The sequence below is a fragment of the Amia ocellicauda genome, chromosome 20 (genome assembly GCF_036373705.1).
Source record: "Amia ocellicauda isolate fAmiCal2 chromosome 20, fAmiCal2.hap1, whole genome shotgun sequence".
In the NCBI taxonomy this organism is placed as follows: domain Eukaryota; kingdom Metazoa; phylum Chordata; class Actinopteri; order Amiiformes; family Amiidae; genus Amia; species Amia ocellicauda.
Window position 1 is genome coordinate 18,817,596 of NC_089869.1, and position 20,567 is coordinate 18,838,162.

At 38.4% G+C, this 20,567-nt stretch overlaps 2 protein-coding genes across 7 annotated transcripts; one reads left to right on the forward strand and one right to left on the reverse strand.

Moving 5' to 3' along the window:
• The first annotated feature begins 572 nt into the window (after positions 1-572).
• On the forward strand, positions 573-7,609 carry LOC136715713 (interferon-induced protein with tetratricopeptide repeats 5). Its single transcript, XM_066693076.1, has 3 exons — positions 573-775; positions 2,626-4,143; positions 7,522-7,609. The coding sequence occupies exons 1-2, from the start codon at positions 744-746 to the stop codon at positions 4,067-4,069; spliced, it is 1,476 nt and encodes a 491-aa protein (XP_066549173.1). The 5' UTR covers positions 573-743; the 3' UTR covers positions 4,070-4,143; positions 7,522-7,609.
• Positions 4,810-18,123, reverse strand: LOC136715714 (monocarboxylate transporter 12-B). Of its 6 annotated transcripts, XM_066693077.1 has the most exons (8): positions 17,808-18,123; positions 16,057-16,151; positions 14,516-14,769; positions 9,787-9,890; positions 8,375-8,518; positions 7,529-8,117; positions 6,901-7,160; positions 4,810-6,462 (listed from the first exon to the last, which is right to left on the reverse strand). In XM_066693077.1, exons 3-8 carry the CDS (start codon positions 14,662-14,664, stop codon positions 6,269-6,271), a joined length of 1,440 nt encoding a protein of 479 aa, XP_066549174.1. In that variant the 5' UTR covers positions 14,665-14,769; positions 16,057-16,151; positions 17,808-18,123; the 3' UTR covers positions 4,810-6,268. The 6 variants fall into 6 exon arrangements, with proteins under 6 accessions (XP_066549174.1, XP_066549176.1, XP_066549175.1 ...); XM_066693079.1 differs by lacking the exon at positions 16,057-16,151; XM_066693078.1 differs by lacking the exons at positions 16,057-16,151; positions 17,808-18,123 and adding an exon at positions 15,357-15,568.
• Positions 18,124-20,567: the final 2,444 nt, after the last annotated feature.

Sequence of the window (20,567 nt, forward strand, 5' to 3'; positions counted from 1 at the left end):
ATTATACATAATAACATTGTAGCCAATATATATACACACACACACAAAAATTATAAGCTTTTTTCATTAGTTTTAACATGTTGTAATTTAGTTATGTAATAAAGTGCTGTAATGAATTTTAGTACTGTATTAATGTTGTGTTTTCATTTAATTGGGGGTTGCCTTCTATCACTCTTCTATGTTAATCTGTGATTTTACACCTTCAAGAGACAATGCAAATGTAATGATCAAGCCTGGTTTGAAATGAGAAACTATAGCACTTTAAAACAATACAATAAATTGTATTAACAGTATGAATTTTGTTGAACACTAACAAAGTTTCACAAAGTATGTCAACTGAAAAGTGAGATTCATGAACACAAATGTCTTTAATATTTAGTGTTGGCTCCTACATGACACACTTTCAGCAAACACATATATGATTTGCCTATGATTTATTCTTCGATGTTTTCAAACTTAAATATGAATTATTTTAAGATGGATAAGACAGTAGTATTGTAATTGAAACTTTAGTTTGCACCAGTGGTACTGCCTGCACTGATACTTTCGTTTCCTCATCAGTTTCACTTTCCTCAGAAACCTGTCTGAGATCAGCTGAGCAACAGCACTGTTATTGTCCTTCGTCAAAGCTTTCACTTTTCTGTTTTCTGTCTGGATCCAGCTGTCCTCCTATATATGAACAGTTACCGATAAAAGAGCATTGACTACCAGCCAGACAGGCAGAGTTGGAGGCTGGAGATATTATGTGCACTGCATCGTATTCATCAGCAATGGAGTAAGTACATCATTGCAGTGTTCTTCTCTAGCTGCTTCCTTTCTGTTATTTTTTTTAAATAGCTCTATCTATTTTATTTATATATATATATATATATATATATACACTCACCTAAAGGATTATTAGGAACACCTGTTCAATTTCTCATTAATGCAATTATCTAACCAACCAATCACATGGCAGTTGCTTCAATGCATTTAGGGGTGTGGTCCTGGTCAAGACAATCTCCTGAACTCCAAACTGAATGTCTGAATGGGAAAGAAAGGTGATTTAAGCAATTTTGAGCGTGGCATGGTTGTTGGTGCCAGACGGGCCGGTCTGAGTATTTCACAATCTGCTCAGTTACTGGGATTTTCACGCACAACCATTTCTAGGGTTTACAAAGAATGGTGTGAAAAGGGAAAACCATCCAGTATGCGGCAGTCCTGTGGGCGAAAATGCCATGTTGATGCTAGAGGTCAGAGGAGAATGGGCCGACTGATTCAAGCTGATAGAAGAGCAACTGAAAATAACCACTCGTTACAACCGAGGTATGCAGCAAAGCATTTGTGAAGCCACAACACGTACAACCTTGAGGCGGATGGGCTACAACAGCAGAAGACCCCACCGGGTACCACTCATCTCCACTACAAATAGGAAAAAGAGGCTACAATTTGCACAAGCTCACCAAAATTGGACAGTTGAAGACTGGAAAAATGTTGCCTGGTCTGATGAGTCTCGATTTCTGTTGAGACATTCAGATGGTAGAGTCAGAATTTGGCGTAAACAGAATGAGAACATGGATCCATCATGCCTTGTTACCACTGTGCAGGCTGGTGGTGGTGGTGTAATGGTGTGGGGGATGTTTTCTTGGCACACTTTAGGTCCTTTAGTGCAAATTGGGCATCGTTTACATGCCACGGCCTACCTGAGCATTGTTTCTGACCATGTCCATCCCTTTATGACCACCATGTACCCATCCTCTGATGGCTACTTCCAGCAGGATAATGCACCATGTCACAAAGGTCGAATCATTTCAAATTGGTTTCTTGAACATGACAATGAGTTCACTGTACTAAAGTGGCCCCCACAGTCACCAGATCTCAACCCAATAGAGCATCTTTGGGATGTGGTGGAACAGGAGCTTCGTGCCCTGGATGTGCATCCCACAAATCTCCATCAACTGCAAGATGCTATCCTATCAATATGGGCCAACATTTCTAAAGAATGCTTTCAGCACCTTGTTGAATCAATGCCACGTAGAATTAAGGCAGTTCTGAAGGCGAAAGGGGGTCAAACACAGTATTAGTATGGTGTTCCTAATAATCCTTTAGGTGAGTGTATATATATATATAATTGAAATCGAATAATGCACTAATATATGTTTTATACGTAATTAATTGCTTTTATCTATTTTGAGCGTATTGTTCACCCGTAGTTGGATGGCATCGTGATGGATGAGGAAAAATACTTGGGCATCACCTGCCACAATAGTTCCCTGATAGAGGTTGGTCCCGTTCTTGTAGCGCAGATTTCCGCAGTTCTGCGCAGATCTGCAGAAATCCCGGATCCCATTGGTGGAGCAGCGCAGATCAGAGATAATCTGTGCAACATGAACGCGACCACTGTTCGCACTCTCAGCTCATGTCGTTCAGAAAAAGCCTCTAGTTGGATTATTTAATATCCAAGTGATTGAACTTTAATCTGAAGATATTCTGTAGTGTCTCAGATACCTGCATTTGTAGGAGTTTTGGCATCTATTTTAGTTTCTCATATATTGCATATTGTACATGACATTACAGCTATAACTTAAACGTTGTAAGTAAAGTTTTAATTAATTCCCCCCAATTTCTTTTTTCTCTGTGCAACAGTGTAAATCAGGAAAGATCAGTTAAAACCAAACTGCTTCAGCTGGAGTGTCACTTCACTTGGGGTTTGAAAACAGGTGACACTGATCTTGACGACCTTCAGGACAGACTTCACGTGTCGACTGAGATATGCCTTGGGAAAGAAGCAGGAACTGCACGCTCCTACAACCTGCTGGTTTTCACAAAGTACCTGCAGGGATTCAATGAAGAAGCACTGAAGAATCTGGAAAAGGCTGAAGAACTGATAAGAAATCACTCTGGAGATGAATGTGAGAAGCTGCTCATTGTAACGTACGGTGATTTTGCCTGGGTGTATTACTACATGGCTCAGCTGACTAAAGCACAGTGCTACCTGGAGAAGCTGGGAGAGATTAAAGAGAAGTTCCCCACAGTCTCTCCTGATGTTCTGCACCCTGCCACCTATGCTGAGAAAGCCTGGAGCTTTCTGAAGTTCAGTCGGAAACACTACATAGAGGCAAAAGAGTGTTTCGAGAAGGCTATGGAAGAGGAGCCGGATGACAGCGAGTGGAATTCTGGGTATGCCATTACACTGTATCGGCTTGAAGGGTTTCAGTCTACACTGGTTAGTGCTGAAGACTCAGCTGCCCTCAAACAGTTAAGACGGGCCCTGGAGCTCAATCCAGATGACAGTTTCATCATGGTCCTCTTGGGGCTGAAGCTTGCAGATTATAAAGAAATTGAGGAAGCTACAGAGTTAGTGGAGAAAGCTCTGGAGATGTCACCAGATGAGCCCCATGTAATCCGATATGTGGCAAAGTTTTACAGACAGCAGGGAACTGTGGATAAATCCATTGAACTCCTGCAAAGGGCATTGGAAAAGACCCCAAATTCAGCGTTTCTCCACCACCAGATAGCAGTCTCTTACAAGAGGAAAAAAAGCAATTTGATTAAAAGTTGTGGCCGTGCTCGTGATGCAGAGATCAATGAGCTCCACAGGCTGTGCATCTTTCACTTGGAGAAAGCAATCATGCAGAAGCCAACTTTTATTTATGCAATAATAGATCTGGCCAACTTGTATGCTCAATCTAGAGACATTCCCAAAGCAGAAGAATTGTTTCACAAAATATTTCCCATTGCCAAAGCCAAGAATGAATGTGTACAGTCACTACATCTCTCTTATGGAGATTTTCTGTTCTATCACAAGAGAAAAGAGTCTCTTGCTATTAAGCACTACACAGAAGGATCAAAGTTGGATCAACGCACACTAGACTGGGAAAGATGCCTTGATAAACTGAGTGCCATTGCAGAGAAAAACATTTCAAGGAATTCCCAGAAAGGAGAAGCCTTCGGTATTCTGGGATTTGTGCATAAAATGAAAAATGAGAAAAAACACGCAGTTGACTGTTACGAGAAGGCGCTGCTATGTGACCCTGGCAATGAAGACTACCTATCTGCTCTCTGTGACCTGCGTCTTTCATTGGAGTAGAATGAAGACTTTGCAACAATCTCATGATGCACTGTATTAAATTAGTTTGCATTCCTTAAACACAAACAAAGAAGGTATGTACACTTATATTGGTATTACTTATTATTACTTATCAGTAGTCATATTAGTAATCAGAATGGATATCCCATATTCTTCATTTTCCTAAGATCTTGCTACAGATATATATTTGAATCCACTTGATTTTAGTCTTGCCTATCTAATAGCAGCAATTACATGGCTAGGATACTTGCAAAGTAGAAAACAATAAGTAGAACAAAATACACTAATTCCATTTTAAGCTGTTGGCTTAAACATATCTGAATTTCACAAATGTCTTCCATATATATTTGTTATGCACATAACACTTCAAAGATATGTTTAGGTTTAAGTACCTGCATTTCTGTATAATGCAAGTCCCTGTAATTCTTCAAGCAGTGTCTGCAATTAAAATATTTTTACAGCTATTATTATTTTCATAAAATTGTATCTGCAAGCTGTTTAAGTTGCAGGATTACCATATTATGTATAAATGTATTCTGCATAGTACTTAAATGAAGGGATATATGACCTCATATATCATTGGGATTTCTGTTTAATTAAGTGATTTAACATGTAGTTACTGGAAATACAAATGATAATGTACTATACACGCTGAACATTTTTGATTATCAAAAGATTGCATGGGCTTTATGGGTCCAGGTAACTAAAATAAAATGTTACACCACAAACATGGAAGCAGATCAGGTTTTAAAGTATTACGTTTATTTTTGCACTTTTTGCTGTATTTTGCAGGAAAAAGCTCACAGTAAGGAAGTTGCTAAAATATATCAAACATCTGTCTTTATGAGCATGACTGAAATCCGATTGCAAAAAACATTTTAATTGTTTGTTTTTAAATTGTTCATAGTGTGACATTCTATGATATAATGATATTACATATGAATCCTTAATACTGTAGAGATTGATCAAGTAGTAGCTGTTCCCTTTTGAACAAAATCCACGTGTGTAATGCTAAAAATATTCCACCAGATGGAGATCTATGATTAAAAAACAAACAAAACAAACAAACAACAACACAAGAACAAATATCAAAATATACAGGTCTTATGGCTTGCTTTCATAACCTGTGTTACTTTCCAACTTTTTAATTTCTGGTGCTTTTAATTATCTATAAACATGCAATTGTGTCTTACTATACAAGCAAAAGCAATTTCACAGTTCAGGATGTAAGACCTCATATATAATGTGAATTGGAATTTGTAAATATGTTATGCCTTGTACTGCACTGTATGTTTGCACTTTGTATTGCGCTTATATTTTGTAAGTCACCCTGGATAAGGGTGTCTTCTAAGAAATAAATAATAATAATAATTACGTATTATTCGAAATAGAGGTCTAGAACACAAAAACAAGTAACACAGATCATGTAAACAAATATAAAATAAGATGGGGTGGATTTGACATAGGTAACTATAAGATATTTAGCCTGATGGTTAAACATAAGTAGACTACAGACGAAAAAAACAGATTATGTTACAAATCTAGGATTACCATTGCTTTGGCACCACCAAATGTCCTGACCTGAACATTGACTATACTGTGACTTTTTATTTTTTAACTGTCAGTATCTTCCACATTGTGTGGAGAAAAAGTTTTGTAAACGTTACCCAACTTTGATGGAAAATAAAGCTTCTGAATTTGTATTAGACATCTAACCATATAACAACACACTTTGGTCATCTTCATAAAAACATGAACCACTTATTCATGATTAGTAAGAAGTTAATGTTTTCAGTTTTAACCTAGTTTCATACCATGAAAATATAATCATAATAATGTTCTCGAATTCTTACATATTAAGCAATTAGGGGAAAGCTCGTACACTCCCAGATCAGTTATAAAAAGTATTATACTTTTTACAACATGATCAAATCAAGAAATATGAAATCTGTACAGACACACATGCACATAAACACTCACACACACCAATATGTGTATATCATTGTAAAATTCCTTAAGAATCAATACAATTTCATTTTATTGTATACTTTAACAGTACTGTACTTTGGTATTACAAAAAAGGCAAAACAAAATCAGGCTGAACTGAGTGAAGAAACAAAACAAAAAATTAGTTTGTTTCTATCAAGCTGACGTGTTAAATGTGTCTCTATCACACAGACTTTGGTTCTTGTTCTGAAGCTAGCAATTTGCCTGGCTGTTCTTCCAGTTCTGTAGTTTTGGGTCTGTGTTAGTGGTGGTGTAAGTCCCAGACCGTGTTCTCCGGCACTTTTCAATGACGGCTGCGCCGCACAGCAGCATTGAGCAGGAGATGAGGGAGAAGCCACTCAGGAGAAAGGCTGCGGTGTAGGTGCCCGTCCTGTCTACCAGCCAGCCTGGCAAGAACAAACACAACAACAAACTCCATTCAAAGAGGAACAGGCTTCCAGAATATTCCTGTTCCAAGAGCAAGTGTCTCATGCCTCAAAGATGTAACAAATAATCAGTGTGAGCACAACAGTCACTTAGACAATTATGTGCTTCAGACAAATATCGTAATCTAAAGATGTTGTATAAATATTTTCAACAACATTTCAAGAAAAAGGTTGGAAAATGTCTGTAAAGCTCTACTTGACAGAAGCCTGTAAACCATTGACAGTATGCATGTTTCTTACGATGAAAGCTATAGTTTAAAATGTAGCTAACATATGCCGGATCCGAGGAATCCATTCCACATGTCATTCCACTGTCATTGACATCTTAGGGGTAAAATAAGTTACACATATTAGAGAGACCGACTTTCTAATGATTATTTGTTCATTAACAACACTCACCTGCAATTGGTGGGCTGACAAGGTATGGTATTGCATGAAGAAAATACACAACTCCCAGAGCTGAAGAAAGATATGTAGTCCCAACCACATCTGATGTCACAACGGGTATTAAGGCCACATAGGCCCCATCGAAATAGCCAAACAGCACTGAAAAAGGCACCAGGAGTGGGAAACTTTGCAGAAGGGGAATGAAAAGACAGCAGAGACCCTCCATGGCTACTGCGATCATATAGCAGATGTTTCGATACTTCTTTAAACACCTACAGGGAAAGAAATTACAAATCAAGTCAGTACGCTGAAATATTTTCATATTTTCTTTCTAAACTAATCTAAACTGAAATTGTACCTGTAACAATATAGAGCTTGCATAAAAGAAAAATCCTAGAGGGTGATATTACTGAAACACGTGAAGATCAACCGCCTGTATGTTCTTTTTTCGATGTATGTAATCCTTTGTCAACACAGTCATGTGTTGTGTTGTCCGTGGGGAGCCATAGCAGCTCCAGCTGAGGTTAGGCTCTTTCTGTGCTAGAGCAGAGTGAAAGGAAAGCTTTTGAAAGCTTGTCTTGTTCCCCTTTTCTTTATAATCCTTGAACTGATCTCTTTTTTTGTATTATTCAGGGCTTACCTGCGGTCTGTGAGCCAACCGAAGGTGATATTGCCCACGATGTCAATCACCCCCAAGATAGACATGAGGAAGGCTGCCTGCTGGTGACTCACGCCAACGTTCAGGGAGTAGGGAACGAGGTAAACGAAGGGAACGCTGCAGCCGTAGGCCAGGAAGAGGAAGGACACCGCCAACACCACGAAGTCGGGCATCAGGAGAAAGCGATACTCTTGGATCGACTGGAAGCAGAAACAGCTCTGCTCCCGGTCTTTGCTGATCAGCTGCACCGGCGGTGAGTTCAAGCAATTTTGTTTAATGGTGTATTCGTGTTCTGTCTCAGCCGGTGAAGTGTCACTGATTTCCTCTTCTTTAAGAGTGATAGGTCTCATCAAGGCTCCACAGACACACAGGTTGGACACGAACCCCCCCAGGATGAGAAGAGCCCCACGCCAGGAGTAGTGCTCTATCAGGAGCTGCACCGCCGGGGCCAGAACAAAGGTCCCAATTCCGCTGCCTGACATGGCAATCCCATAAGCCAGTGCTTTCCTTTCACAGAAATACTTCCCTACCATGGCAATGGCAGGGGTGTAGCACAGTGCAAATCCCATACCTGTAAACACATTGGGATAAACCAGGATAAACCAGGATTAACAAACACAGCAACACCATCCCATAAAGCCATGCAGACCTCAAAACGTCATTCTCAATACAATAAATGACACGCTTACTTGCAATCACTTCATGAGTGAGAAAGTGCCAGTCTTGTCTGGTATTTATATTTAGTAATAAAAATAGATTGTACTAATTTCATTCATAGCATGAAATGTAAATTAAATAAAAAATAATGAGTGTATAAAATGTTTCCACCTGTGAGGATTCCCAGAGTCAGATACAAGTACTCCAGGCTGGTGGCGAAAGAGCTCAGGACAAGACCCGTCGAGGCCAGAAACCCTCCGAGAATGATAGCAATGCGACAGGAGAGACGATTCCCAATGAAGCTGCCAAGCGGCGCTAAAGAGAAACAAGCAAACACATCAGATTTGATTTGGATGTAATAATATTAGACTTTCTATCAGTATATTAAATATATACTATTTAATGAAAATAGAAAGTAGAAAACAAATTCACTGTGTCATTCAAACAAAATACATACATAATGTACAAACTCTATACAATATACTGTATAAAAAAAAAGCAGTGAGAAACTGAAGCTTGAGCAAAATGCTTCCATAAATGAATGTTTATAAGATTAAAAGGCATTACATTAGTGATCATGTTTCATATTTCAAATCTGATCTGTGGCCAAAAGTCACAGAACTTCCTATATCTCATCAGGCAATGTGTGATATAACTTGATTAAAATTACATTTTTACACAATACAATTCAAAATGTATTACCTTTTAACAATACAGCACATAAAATACACGTAAGTATTCTATTTGGGACAGTCCTAATATTACACAATTAAATAAATCAAATGATTTGTAAGATTTAAAATGTTCTTCCTTAAAAGTTTTTATTATTTATTTTAATGGATATCCCTCTGATATGCAGTCGCAGTTCATGTTTGATTTTTTTTATTTTGTATTCAGCATTTAACTATTTCCAAAGCTCAATCACAACTGCATAAGAAGGGCACCCCTCAGTACTGGGCCTCTCAACCTCATGGCAACATCAGCTGCTTGTTCATTTAATAAATTGTACCACATGGCAATCCACTTTGCATATTATTTCAGACAAGGTTCGTGCCAGTTTAGTCAGGCTGAGGCGGCATTTGTTCTTTCATGATGCTGGAAGCTTTATTTCATAATAATGTATCTCTATGTTTGTAGAGCATAACTGAACCCAGAAAGTGAAATTGCATCTGTTCTGTGATATATTTAGGTTGAGGCTACTGAGTTAATATATAACCTGAAATTGCAACAGGTCAACAGATGCTGAAGCTAAAGTAAAGTCCAGGGCATTCCTCTCTGTTGTGCTAACTAATCTTGAAATAGTCCTGAATTAATACTGAGAAGACTGAGAAGTCAGGGTCAAGCCAGACTTGTTATTTGCACGGATGGAGCAACCATCAATTTGTTTGGGAAGAGATCCCTGAAAATGTAGCTAATGTGTTATTCCTTATCGGTTAAGGACAACAAGTACTGTTGTGTGTGGGTCTTGTGCATGATGTCCTTTGTTTTTGTATGGCATAATTATTTTCTCAACATCAAGGCCTGTGATTTTTACATGGCAGGAACGAAATGGGCCAAAAAATACATGAAAATATTTCCCTTACCGCAGAGCATTGTAACGCAGTCCACTAAAGAGTGAATCCATGCTGTGCCTGAGTAATCCCGAGCAAACTGCATTTGAAATTCCACAAAGAAGATGGAGATGCATCTGAAACAGGAAAGTGGAAATCTTGAAATACTACAGTTGTATGCAGCAAAAAAATACACCATTTATTCGGCTAGAAAAATGTTCAATTTCTGCATCAAACCATTATTTTTGCTCATACAAATACAGTATTTTATTCTTGAACTTTAATGTACTTTCTTGTGATGCAAAATATAAGTTGGTACCTTAAAGTGAGCATAGAGGAGAGCAAGCAGAATAATTCCTACAAAAACAAAAAGCTTTAGATTTCCCCAATTGTTTCCACAGATGTTTCCGTAACCTTGATGATTTTTTCCTTTTTATAGTAACACAATTTCACATATTTCATAAACAATTAATTGTTGAAGGTCCATTAATTTTCTGATGTGCTGTGTTTTCAGCATAGGTGGCATGGTGTGCCCTTTGATCCCTTCCAGAAGAATGATTAAAAAAAACAGACTTCAACAGATTCTTTGGTTTATTATTACTGCTCACAACACTCAACTACTAGTACAGGAAGAATAACCTCTGGTGTCACTGGGAACTGAGAATCAAAAGCATGTCTTGCATTTTTTTAATGTTTCTTTTGGAAGATGTCAAAGGGTACAAGCAGAGGAACATGCAGTACCACCATACTGAGAATACAGCCCAGCAGAGGAGACTTGAACATGGAGCAAGATGGACATCAACCTTTCAATGTAAAAAACACAAACAATGTCAACGATTGAAGGACAAATGACAGATATGTAACTTAGTAGACTTAGTATTTCTCAGAAGTCTTCTGCTTGTTCTTTAAAACGTCTTGAATGTAGATGCTGTGTAGGAAGTGAACAATAGAAAACTAAAATGTTATCGAGACCATTTTAACCAACAAGTGGTAAAATGTGTATAAGTCTTTCCTATATGTGTATAGAAAGACCAACAAGTTGTACATACAGCATTCATTGTGTTACAGAGTAAGTAAATACAAAAGTATTCCACACTCAAAACAGCTGTCTGTCTCCAGATCACTTTGCTTTTTCTGGGAAAAGTATAATCAGACCCCTTGTCAAACTCATATTCAGCTTTCCCTTCTCAAACTGGAACTAGTTTCTGCCTATAAAGCCCCTTAATTACAAATATGCTTCCAAACATATAACAACAAATGAAAAGGTACTTAATAATGACAGAATAAAAGGATATATTTTCCTATGCAAAAAACAGATTTTTTTTAACTCTGCTTATACAGAATACTTCTTAGCTGCAATTGTAGTATCAGTTAGGCTGCACAATCTAATCTAAAACCTTTAAAGGCCACCTCCTGCTTTGATAATTTCCATTCCCACACTGTTCTCCATCATTTCCCCTCCGTGTCGGAGTTCACGAGAGGAATAACGGTGTTTCCTCAAGAGGTATGAGAAGTGAAGTGAAAGTGTTTGAAAAATTAAGGCTTCAATGAGAAAGTAAAAAAGGTTAATGTATGGGAAAATAACACCTGAAAAAAAGCCCTGTGCAAAAAAACGAGCACTAAATGAGACAGATCACCACCTGCACAAATAAACAGTGCGCTCCCTACAACAGATAGCTGGAACAGATCGCACAGTGTGAAGATGACGGCCCGTTGTTCCTGCTACTGCTTATACTGGCAGGAGAACACACAGAGACGTTTATTCATGTCAGCGGAAATGGCCTTAATAGCTCTCTTGCTAACTTTGAACCAAGACCATAAATATATAAGCACATCCATACATTTTAATTTAGACTAGTGAACTGATATTTTCATGTAATGTGTGGCTAAGGGTTTATTTAATACATTTACAATACAAACAGATTCACTTTGCTGATTGATACACAAATCGTGTTTGATTCGAAAATCGTTTTATCCTTTTTCAAGATTCTTTCTGAGATGCCAGATATAATACCATGATAAATGTACAACGTGTATCTGTGTCCCCATGCTTGGACCTTGCTCTGCCTTCTTTTCAGATTATATCAACCCTTTACATGCTTGAACTCTGCTTTATCACCATTTGTACTATAATATCTTATAGTAATACAGCACAGAGGGAGGTCGTGATAAATTGCAACATGACTTAGTTAAATTACCCCTGCTGATATTTCCTCATTAAATACAGATGCCACTATAATCTCATCTAACAAGAAAGGGGAGAGAAATAATCTTTAAAATGAGGTCGTTTGTTTTGGAAACCTGTACTCCTGGGACCCAGCTTTAGCTTAACCTTAACAGCATGATGTTCTTTGCAGTCTTTTTTCATTTAGTGCCTCAGAGGTCATAATTTAAAAAATGTGGCTGCTTTGCTAAAAGGCTGAAGAATAGAGGTGTAGGTCCTGTTGTCAGAAAACTGTTTAATTAATTTAGGCGTTGGCAGAAGCAGCTCAGTTTGACAGCTCTGATGGGAAAGGTATTTCTAAGGATGGTCTATATTTAAGGAACACTGACAGACATTAAGGTTCTTTGGAAGCTGTTAAGACAGGTTCCTCACTCTCAACTACACAGAAGAAGACACAGAACATTTTGTAGTATAAGTATTAATCATAGAAAATATAAATCCCTATTAATTCAGCATTATCTAATTTTCATGTGTGGAAGTAAAACTGTGCTATTGGCATTCAATGCTGTAATAGTGTATGAGCAAAAAATCTAAGCTTCTAAATTAGTAATCATGCAACTGTTTAGTTAAGGTTAATGAGGGGATCTATGCTAATCCAACCTGTCCTAGTTTTAATGACAGTTTCAAACTATCTCAAGCCTTAACAAAATGTTCAAAGCCATGAAACAGTGGAAATTAGTAACAATTGGCTTTCCTCATAGGAAATGGTGACCTGAGTTTCAAAGCCTCCTTAAAGAGGGATAGAAAAATCTGTCTTTCATTTTGCTGCAGGCATTACCCATCGAAAAGACAGCTCACACAAAACCTATAATTATTAACTTGTTCTTACAGAAAGTCTCTGACTATTGAATCACCCACAGAGTAGAATGGGTGAAAATGGCAAATGTGCACAATATTGTAGTATATGTGCATAATTGCATACTTATGTCCTTCTTTATTTATCGTATTTTATTTTATTTTATTTACGAGAGGATGCAGGAGCCCGGTGCAATACTACATATGGATAGATTGAGCTGCTGTTTTTTTGCGTTGACTCCACAGCTGTTCCAAGTAATCTGGGTGAATAAAAGAGCTCTTTTGTTTGGAAAACAAAAATGTGATTGTATGAAAACTACAGTGACTGAGGAGATTACATAAACTGGCTGATTCATTTTGACGTGCTTCACATTTTATTGCCTCCTATGAAGAGACCCATGTGACTCCAGCCTCCCTTCTCCCTCCGATTTAAAACACGAAAGCACCAGTCTGTAGCCGACTGGGAGCATGAAGGGCCGTTGATGTGAGTAATGCGTGTATCAGCCCTGGACACTAAAGACAGCACGAGCAACAGCACTTGTGTGTGAAATCAAAACAATATACATGTACATATATGTGTGTGTTTGTCTGTGTGTATGAGAGATTGTTTAGGTAGTTAGATTGGTTCATTATGTGATTTGAAATCTTTAGGTCCCGTACCCCCTACCAGAGCTAATGGCATGTGACCGCGGAACGTGTGGACCAAGGAATGTTAATACTCGTGTTAAGCAACCCAAGCTAATCAATCTCTTTGTCCCTCCTCCCGATGCAAAAACCTCTGGTCTGTATCAGTGCATGAGGAATATAACCGAGATAACAGGTGCTTTCTATCATAATACTGCAAGTATCTACTGCCTATTTAGTCTGACATTAATACAAATCCACACACTCCCCAGGTTATGCAGGGCGATGTTTGTCATTTCATTTAAACCAGCTGTGTAAATGAAACTGTTTGTCCCCTGCTTGCCAAAGCACAGATGGGTACTCCATTAAAAGGACAGAAAACACCTGATTCATGGGGCCCCAAATGTCACGATATTCCATACACAGTAATTAGATTCGGTCACGTTCCGAATAAGCTCCATGTTTACAAGGCGTCCCACTGCAACATGAACTGCAATGTAATCCGAGGGAACACAAGCCAGCTCCTGCAAATTCAGACAACTGGAGCCCTGTCCCGCCTAGAAAATGGGTCAGTGCTAAACCAAATATAGACTTCACTTGTCTTCCTTCTCTCTGCATTCAGTGCTGCCTCACTCGGAGTGTTTCGAAAAGTGAAAGAAAATGCCTGAAGGTACGAATGAATTCAAAGTAGGCTTTCACAGGCGTGCAGCAGTTTGCTGCACAGAAAGACAGCACTAGAGTCCCCATAAAGGCCACAGAGCTACTGTTCTATCCCACAAACTAATACACCAATGCTTATACATTTGTTGATCATATATGTCATTAAAGCAATTATAGAATACAAAAAATAAAGAAAATATAAAGATTACAGGCACAGCTGCAGCGTATTCAGTATTAAAATAAATGATTTAACAGGTTTGAGTTTATTCAGATACAATTTCAATCTAGTCCCATTCGGAACACACAAATCCAAAGTTACTCCTCCTGCAGCTGGACTACAAGTGTGATTACAAAGCAGATACTTCCCGTACTTAAGTGGAAATCCTGTGCTCTTGGCTATTGTGTGTTGTAATAAGAGTGGCATGCTGCAAGCGGTTGAGTAAGCAGTTCGCAGCTCACCTGGTGACAGCTCGGGTGCAGACCGTGACGATGAAGCAGCCAGCAACGATCATCCATCCCCAGCCTCCATCAGGAGGGGCGATTCCCGGCACCTTTTTCGTCTGGGCCATGGTTGTAACAGAGCTCGCTCCCCTAATCCCTTTTTCCATTTCAAGTTATTAGTGCTGATCTCCAGCTATACTTTGCTCAGTGCGGCAGTGTTCCCTGTTGCACAGAATGCATGGAATGTTATCCGATGGGGGGCTTCTTAGTTGCTTTGAAAAGACAACACGGATATGAAACACAATTAATGAAGTGCAAAGCAAATTTAAACAGAAGCAATACTATGCAGAATGTAGACATACAAGCTTAAAAAGAAAAGTTAAAGACTGCATGCTTACAATCAATGTAAAACTTTGAAGAGGCACACTCTCCTGTTTAAACTCTCCTTATATACCTCAGCTCTAATCTGTTTGTTGTGATGGTCCTTTGACTCGACAGAAACTCTGAAGGAGGTGTCGTTATGTTTTAACTTTAGGCACTGAAGTCTGAAGTCTTGACCTCAATGTCCCTCTGGTAAAACTGTGACTATATATATATATATATATATATATAAAAAAAAAAACTGTAATGCAGTCAGTAGAACATTGCGTGCACTGTAATTTAATATTCAAATTATTCTGAACCTAATACTTTTAAATGTATGTATCGTATTTTGAAATATATTCTCTGATTTATGTGTTGTTTAACTGCTTAGCAAATAAATAAAACAAACAAAATCTGCTTACGGTAAACTGAAGATGAATTGAATGTTCAAATGGGAAACAAGACAGAGGAAGGAAGGAAACTGAGTATCAATTACCCCCAGCTCCATCTGTGTCAGTAAAAGCTGGTATAAAAGTGCCTAGTTTTGCAAGTGTTGACAGAATGTGTTGCTCTCATGGATGTCACCACACTGCCTGAAACGTTATCCCCTGTGCACTGGAGGGGCTTTTATTAGATGTTGCCCTGGGCACATTCTTCATCCTGGTAAGTTTCCACATCTTATATTGCTTCATCTCTGTCAAGGAAAGCAACTCCCTTTGCTATGCTTGTTGTTTCTGCCAAGTCACCACAACTGGGCTGAACCACCTCCCTAGTGAGGAAACCCTAAACTACATGCTCAGACCACACTATTATCTCCTTCAGCCACATGCTTAGATAATCACAGGGAGCTAATGGACTTTTAGAACAGCCACATGCTGCAAAATTATTGACCCTGCCCTTCCTCCTTTACACCTTTTGTTTGGAGCTACAGACTGAACTTGCAACATACAGCCACTATTACTGGATTCAGTTTTCAATAATTAATTTGCATTAGGCCTACACTGGGTTAAACTCAAATTTGGTTTAATTAGAATTTCTACATTTTTATAGATAATTATTACAACAAAAGTTCACAAAACCCCCAAATAAAACTCTTCCTCTGTGTAAAACCAGAGCCCAGTGCTACATGAATAGGATTCTCAGGTAAGCAAAAGATTAAAATTTTATCTTGATGTATTTTTTCAAGAAAAACTTACAGTTATGCTGCACATTCATTGAAATGTCCCAAGTAAGCAAGCTCTGCATCTTCAAAATACAACCAGTGAAAGTACATTGCATTCTATAAAGATACCTAAGGGCACAAAAACAACAGCATAAAAGTCCAATCTGAAAAAGTAGGACTTCCACCACTTTGCAAACAGAGATCTCTTATGTCAGAGATGTTTCTTATGTCAGCAAATTCATCAACAACTGTATCAATGAAATAAAGAGACACGGGCATTGCATGGACAAACAAAGCACGGTTTCTAGGACGATTACAGATCTACGTTGTGAGAAGAAAAGCCTGTTGTTAAAATGGATCCTTGTACAACGAGTGACCGAACAAACGCTGGGACTCTGCAAAACTGAGCTCTTGTGCAAAGCAAAGCATTCAAAACACAACATTGACGCAAAACATCTTGGGTTTCAAATGGAGCTAATTGAACTGACATATGACCTGCAACTGTGCATAGATTTTAACTATTTCGTGGGATTGATTGGCACTTCACGGGAATATAAGAATGATACATGTGAACGAAAATATCTTATGAAGTATAACATTATAAGATTATTACTGTTATTATTATGCAACGCATTTTAGTGCAGCTCTGCAGTGTTTTTGCTAATTGGAGGAGATCGGTATTAGTTCTCACTTCTGTCTTGAAAAACCAGCCAAGCAACTCTGGCAACATTTATCAAGTGAGGAGAGATACTGACGAGTTTGAAGCCAAACTGGAAATCCTCTTTGTAGAAATGAACTCTGGACATTTAAGGGAGAAATATGTGGCCGGAGATTTTAACAAATCCATTCTTACTATGTAACATATTTTAATGAAAAGGAAAAAACGAAATTATAAATAATTAATTAATCTGAAAATATATATCGCACATGTTCGAACGTTCCAGTCATTAAAAAAGGGTATATATGCTGCTCTAAAGCCCTTTTTCTTAAAACAATCGTGTTTCTATCTGTTGATTTTACCATAAAATTATATTTTTTTCTGCTTTTACTACCATGTTATTCTTCCTGCATCTTTACTAAGTGTATATATATGTATATATACAGTCATACACGGTTACAAAAACAAGTAACTGTGAATGATATATATATATATATATATGTATATATATATATATCATACACAGTTACTTGTTCCTGTAAAGGAATTCAAGCAGTAATCAACTAAAATATCAAAACAAATTAGTTCTATATAGCCAACAAACTATTAAAAAAAAAAAAACTTTTATAAATTAAAAATGTTTAATTACATACACATTTATACTTTATATAATTGTTACAAATAGGCATGGGTTTATTTTTAATCAAACTTTTTTAAAACTTTCTGGGATAATTCCCAAATACTGTGAAATCTGTCAAATATTAATTGACCTATTTTTTGTTAACTCTACTTAAATCAAATTGTCAGTTTATATTGAAAATATCGTTTTTAAAAACGTGATAAACTGATGTGTCAAATTGTATCGGCTGAGACTAATCCCAAATATATTTCCGCATACCTGTAATACTATGACAGAACATATGTTACAATTACTTCCTTGTGAAAGTCTTTTCCAAAGCTGTTGGATATGTATCAGATTCAGACGGCACAATGTACAGAACAACTTACATAACAAGAACAAACCATACATGTGTATTTAGATCAGTATTATTTTTAAGGTTAGATAAACAAACCCTTTAAACATGTAGCAAAGTCCTGAATTCAGGTGTTGTGCTTTGTAAACTTACCTAAGAGCAAAACTTTGGGCTTTCTGTCTCCTCCCGCATGGTCCCAGATCCCATGCAGTAATCCTGGCTCTGAAGTAGATGCGACCCATGCATGTGGATTCGCCTTTTAATTATCCATCTCAGCGGCACAAAGATCCACCAGAATGCGCACATGAAGTGTATAGGCTTAGGTACCAGTACTCCAGACGCCAAACTCTTAAATAATGCAGATATGCAGGTTTGTCTCTGGAAGAAACCTTGCTATTGACGATCAGTAAAGCAAGCTTTATCTTGTTAAGAAAAAAGGGCGGATAACTATTAGGACACCTTCTCAGTCGCAAAGATGTGTGTTATTTACGAAGAACATGGACATGTGTGATTTCATATTGACATGTATTTTAGTGTTGCACAGTAAATATTAGTTAAGTTTCATCTACTGTTTAAATATCCCTGTGGTATATATTCTGCAGTATCCTTCCTAGGATGCAATGAGATATCTAACAAAGAACACATCCTGACTCTAAAGTGCACAGATAGCACATTTTTCAAAGTAAGGGTGATGTTTTATCCAGAATGTTACACAACACAAAACAATCTCCCCTGAAAAGAGCATCTTCATATATTATATTTTGCCCCTAATGTCATTTGGGGTAGATTTCTCTCTCTCTCTCTCTCTCTCTCTCTCTCTCTCTCTCTCTCTCTCTCTCTCTCTCCCTCTCTGTATGCAAACTCATAATAATGACAGCTCATAATCTCCAGCACCTGCAAAAAGTAATGCTTTGAAGAATTAATGAAATAGAAAAATTGCGTGGTGATAACTCCAAATTATTATTATTATTATTATTATTATTATTATTATTATTATTATTATTATTATTATTATTTATTAGCCTTATCCAGGGCGACTTGCGACTTACAAAATATAAGGCAGTTCAAGGCATAAAACATATTACAAATTCCAATTTACATAATACAGTGCAATTCAAAGCATAATACATTTTACTAATTCCAATTTACACAAGTGTATACAATCTATGAGGTCTTACATCCTGAATTGTAAAAGCTAATGAGTGCAGACAAGATGTTAGGTCACAGTCAAGGGCCAAGGGAGAGGGAGCATAGGGGAAATCAAAATAGCAAGACGAGTACTAGTAACGCAAGGCAAGTAGTGTGACAAAACAGTGCAGTGGCGATTCTAGAGTATGTGGGGGCCCCAGGCAAAATAACTCCTGACGGTGATGGTATTTTCTCCCGTGAGAGCGAGGGGGGCGGACTGGGGGCGGATGGAGTCTTCTCCAGTGAGAGCGGGGGTGGAGTCTTCCCATTTGGGCCCCCCCCAAGCCTGGGGCCCCAGGCAATTGCCTGGGATGCCTACCCCCTAGCGACGCCGCTCATACAGTAAGTGCTATCTTACAGGAGAGTAAAGGACTAAATTACAAGTACTGTCTGAAAAGATGTGTCTTGAGTAATCGCTGGAAGGAGGTCAAGGACTCAGTGGGAATGTCGTTCCAACACTTAGGGGCCAGGGATGAGAAGGAGCGGCTCTGGAAGAAGGGAAGTGGAGAGGAGGTAGAGTTACTCTTCTGGCACTGGAGGAGCACAGTGGTCTGGAGGGGATGTATGGGGAAACGAGTGTCTGAAGGTAGCTTGGTGCAGTGTGGTCGAGACAGCGGTAGGTGAGGGTCAGTCTTGAACTGAATGCGTGCCAGTATCGGGAGCCAGTGGAGGGAGCGGAGCAGTGGAGTAGCTTGTGTGAATCAGGGCAGAAAGACACCAGACGAGCTGCAGAGTTCTGGATGAGCAAATAAATCTCAGAAGAGCCTACAGGACAATCAATTCCTTCACCGGTGTAAAACTACACAAATCAAAGACAATCAAAAGAATTATGACTATATGGTGCAAAATGTATAAAAGCTGGATTCCAGGTCTCCTAAAATATCATTTGGTACTAGTAAGCACAACTCTTTGCTAACCCCAAAGGTCACAAGAAAAACAATATATTGCCCAAGGTAAGAATCTTGACAGATTACGATCCAGAACAATATACATATCACAGACTATAATTACATATGTGTGTGTTTGAGTGTACATATCTATATTGTAGTATGTCAGGGGGTACACCTGATTAGTCTTGGGAACTAATTCTGTATTAGGAATAGGAATTATGCAACAGGAGCACTAGGGCACCTTGCATGTAATTGTGTGAGGGTGACTGTTTAATTATGTCTCTATCATGCATTATTTTGTGTATGATTGGTTGGTTTAGTTGGGTTATAATGTTGGGTGAATGCAGGTTGATAGGAATTTGCGCATGGTTAACTTAACATGGCTTGTGTGTGGCTGCTCAGCAATGGAAACCCATTTCATGAAGCTCCCGACAAATAGTTTTTGTGCTGACGTTGCTTCCAGAGGCAGTGTGCCAATGTCTGTCTAAGGAGATTGCATGGCTGTGTGCTTTATGTTATATACCTGTCAGCAATGTAGCTGTAGGCTGTAGCCGAATCCACTAATTAGAAGGGGTGTCCACATACTTTTGGCCATGTAGTGTAGCTCAGAGTTGGTGCTCCTAGTGTAGAACTACACCATTGTGTGTAGTGTGGAGAGTGACCAGGTGGCGAGCGGGTCTAATAATAAACACCTTGGTGAAGAACAACAAGGTGTCTGTTCATTTTGTGCCCATGCTCCATTACACTGGTGTCAGCAGTGGGATTACGAGCCTGCGTCCAGCCATCTCAAGTGAGGAGATAGAAGAGCAGTGCGAGGCGAGGGCGCACTGTAGTT

Coding starts and splice junctions, on each gene's coding strand:
- LOC136715713 (XM_066693076.1), top strand. CDS start 744: ATGTGCACTGCATCGTATTCATCAGCAATGGA. Junction 776..2,625: donor TCGTATTCATCAGCAATGGA/GTAAGTACATCA, acceptor TCTGTGCAACAG/TGTAAATCAGGAAAGATCAG.
- LOC136715714 (XM_066693079.1), bottom strand. CDS start 14,664: ATGGAAAAAGGGATTAGGGGAGCGAGCTCTGTTACAACCATGGCCCAG. Junction 9,891..14,515: donor TGCACCCGAGCTGTCACCAG/GTGAGCTGCGAA, acceptor TTCCTGTTTCAG/ATGCATCTCCATCTTCTTTG. Junction 8,118..8,374: donor GACTCTGGGAATCCTCACAG/GTGGAAACATTT, acceptor ATGTGTTTACAG/GTATGGGATTTGCACTGTGC.